Source organism: Belonocnema kinseyi, chromosome 2, assembly GCF_010883055.1.
Source record: "Belonocnema kinseyi isolate 2016_QV_RU_SX_M_011 chromosome 2, B_treatae_v1, whole genome shotgun sequence".
Taxonomy (NCBI): Eukaryota; Metazoa; Arthropoda; class Insecta; order Hymenoptera; family Cynipidae; genus Belonocnema; species Belonocnema kinseyi.
Genome location: NC_046658.1, coordinates 124486207 through 124489788, shown reverse-complemented (window position 1 = coordinate 124489788; position 3582 = coordinate 124486207). Strand labels below are relative to the sequence as shown.

Below are 3582 nucleotides of genomic sequence, written 5' to 3'. Positions count from 1 at the left end.
ACATGGGTTTTGCGATGCTAGTGAGAAGGCCTATGGCGCTTGCCTCTATTTGAGATCATCGGGCACTCAAGGCAATCATCATTGTGCTCTTATTTGTTCTAAATCACGAGTTTCTCCCTTAAAAACTACGACATTGCCAAGATTGGAATTGTGTGCAGCTCTTTTGTTGGCGAAACTATACAGCGCCACTGTAAAATCTTTGCAATTGCAATTTTCAAAAATCTATTTTTGGTCTGATTCCACAATTGCCCTCAATTGCTTAAATACGCCTCTACATACACTAAAAACGTTTGAAGCCAATCGGGTAGCCGAAATACAAGAAAAAACTGAAGGTCATGAGTGGCGACACGTAACTACTCATGACAATCCTGCTGACTTGATCTCTCATGGTCAAGGACCTCAGGAGTTTTTAAACAATAAGTTTTGGTCCCACGGTCCTAACTGGCTCAGGAAAAAAGATGATGCGTGGCCTCAATTAAACATAAAAAATCATGAAAGATCGGAAGTCCGCGAAAGTTCACCAATGAAGTCATTAAAAATCACACTACTAGGAACAAATATCTTGGAAAGGGTCAGTAGCTTTAAAAAACTGCAATCCATAATCGCGTACTGTTTTCGATTTTTCAATAATCTCAAAAACAAGACTGAATTAACGAGAAAATCAGGTAGACTTTCACAAACGAAACTTGATGTGGCATCACAGGCGATTATTAAATTAACTCAAGCCGAAGCGTTTCCGAAAGAATTGCGTGCTTTATCGCGTAATCAATGTGTCGATCTAAAGAGTCCTCTTGTTCGATTAAACCCATTTTTAGATCAGGGTATTTTAAGAGTGGGGGGTAGACTCGTTCACTCGAATATTCCTGATTCGAAAAAGCACCCGATCGTTCTTCCAAGAAATCATAATATCACGACAATAATCATTCGCGATGAACAAATAAAACGTTTTCATGCTGGGCATCACGCAACTCTATACGGAGTTCGTGAAACGTATTGGCCCGTTGATGGTCATAATATGCCGAGAAACATCATTAGACAATGCGTAACATGCTTTCGCGCAAAACCTCGTGAGACGAATTATTTGATGGGAAATTTACCCAAAGAGCGCGTTTCTTTTACAAGACCCTTTGAGCATGTGGGAGTAGAATATTGTGGAGCGTTTTTTGTTAAACAACATTGCCACAGAAATCGTACCAAGGTAAAAACGTATGTCTCGATTTTCGTCTGCTTAGCGACAAAGGCAGTGCACTTAGAAATCGCAAGTGATTTAACGACAGAGGCATTTATTGCTTGTCTGTCTCGTTTTTTCTCTCGCAGAGATTTGCCTAGTTCAATTTCGTCTGACAATGCTACCAATTTTGTTGGGGCAAATAATGAATTAAGGAATCTCTGTAAACAAATCGAGTCACTAGAACAAAATGAAGGGGTACAAAACTACTTGACTAAAAAGGGAACAACATGGAATTTTATACCCCCTAGAGCTCCACACTACGGTGGTCTTTGGAAAGCCTCAGTAAAATCCTTTGAACTTTATTTTACACGGGTAACTGGTAACTCATTGCTGACATACGAACAACTTCACACGTATGTCACTGAAATTGAAGCGATACTCAACTCTCGCCCTCTTACTCCATTGTCTCCCGATCCCAATGATTTCCTCCCTCTAACCCCAGGTCACTTCCTCATAGGTAAATCCATGGTTAGCTTTCCTAGCAGAGATTTGCGCAACATACCAGCCAATCGTTTAAATTGTTGGCAACTTGCACAGCAGATGAGGCAACATTTTTGGGACCGCTGGTACAAGGAGTACTTTAATGAGTTAATTTCAAGAAGTATATGGCAAGTCACAAGCGACCAGAGCATGATTAAACTTGGAACGCTCGTGGTTATTAACGAAGATAATTTGCCACCTATGATGTGGAAGTTGGGTCGCATCACTGAAACGCATCCAGGAAAAGATGGAGTTATACGCTCTGTAACCTTACGAAGTGTCTCCGAAATCTACAAATGATCCTTAAAGTCAGTTTATCCTTTGCCAATTGACAACTAAAGAATTTCGAGTTTCTTTCAATCATCAGAATGTCAATAAGTATCATTGGATATCTTCAAACATCGGTTTCCTTTCACTTTGATATTTTCAGCAATAGGCTTCTATTTTACTTTTCTAGTTTATTTACTCTTATACAGTCAACGTCACCATGTTTGAATTATATTAATAGAAATGTTATAAAACTAGTCTTAAGTTCATGGTTAAGAGGTATTTTGTATTCACCGAAATCTCTAATTGTCATCATTGAAATATTTAACATAGTATGTGATTAGTTTTATGAGGTCACAATGTAAATGTATTATCAATCAGGCACTGTCTCATTTTAGATTTATTCTACCAACGTTGTAATATTCTATTTTATTGAACGTAGATAGTTCAAGTGGGCCGGCATGTTCCGTCGGAACAATTATATTATCCTTTTATTATGCGATTCGTCAAAAGGCAAAAATTTATTTTACGTTACTTTGGGGACAATATTTAGGAACAGCTGTCTTTAACATCCTAACTTCTAAATTGTGTATGTAAGTGTTTACTAGAAGCGAAAATTCCTAAATTTTCTATTTTATGTCTTTATTGCAATAAGCTGCCTAAACCGTCTGAAGGCACGATCGCCGATTGCTGAAAAAACTTTCCTGTCATTAGACGTTATTTTCAAGGTTCTTAAATCGTTAGCCTGCCTGTCTTCACTTACGCATCTGTCAACCATGTGACCAAGGGCCTCTAGACCCTTGGGTTTCAACTTCGGGGATTTTTCCCTTAGGGTTTTCACTTCGTCGATTTCCGTCAAGGATCGGAAGTGAACCGGTCACTCTAAGAGATCGAGATCGTGTCATCTCCAAAACCGAAACCGTCAACTAGTCTCTAATGAGCATCTGACCTATGCAGTTCGTTGCATAGGCAGCCTAACAAATTGTTTTCCAGTAGCAAATAATTCTAATATAAATCCTCCATTCCATATACAGTGTTTTGTACTATTAATAAACATAGCATAAGTTGTATTTTGTTTTTGTAACAGTTTTTTTTACAAAACACCCAATTACATCTAGTTTCCTATGAAATTACCAACCTACAAAAAGAACAAATGGAAAAGTTAAATTTCTAATAGAAAAATCAACTTTGAACAAAATGAAATGACATTTGCCTATTAAGTCTGAAAATTTGAGGTGTACTAAGTATCGAAATGAAATAAATCTTGAAATGGATTTCAATAGAATGGTCATTTTCGTAAAATTGTGAAGATATCTTGAAAACCTAAATTCATCTTCTTGGTAGTCTTCATTATGTATTATGCTTTGGGCATATCGATTTGTAGAATCACGGTGCCATGGACAAAAGGATTAGAAGGAGTCATAACTTCTACTCTGTTGGAGATGTGCGTGCGAAATCTTCAATTGTGAAGTCATTGGAAAATTTGGAAGATACCAGGTGTTTACATATGAAACCGGTATTGCCATTTAGCGGCCAGTAGGCACACTTGTAGGCACTGTCGGAACTTACCATTTGTGCTAATTGGCGTATTGTCATCTGTCAAC

General features: G+C 37.9%; 1 protein-coding gene across 1 annotated transcript; it reads left to right on the top strand.

Annotated features, from left to right (window-relative positions):
• The first annotated feature begins 2 nt into the window (after nt 1-2).
• On the top strand, nt 3-2011 carry LOC117182973. Its single transcript, XM_033376099.1, has 2 exons — nt 3-6; nt 111-2011. The coding sequence occupies exons 1-2, from the start codon at nt 3-5 to the stop codon at nt 2009-2011; spliced, it is 1905 nt and encodes a 634-aa protein (XP_033231990.1).
• Nucleotides 2012-3582: the final 1571 nt, after the last annotated feature.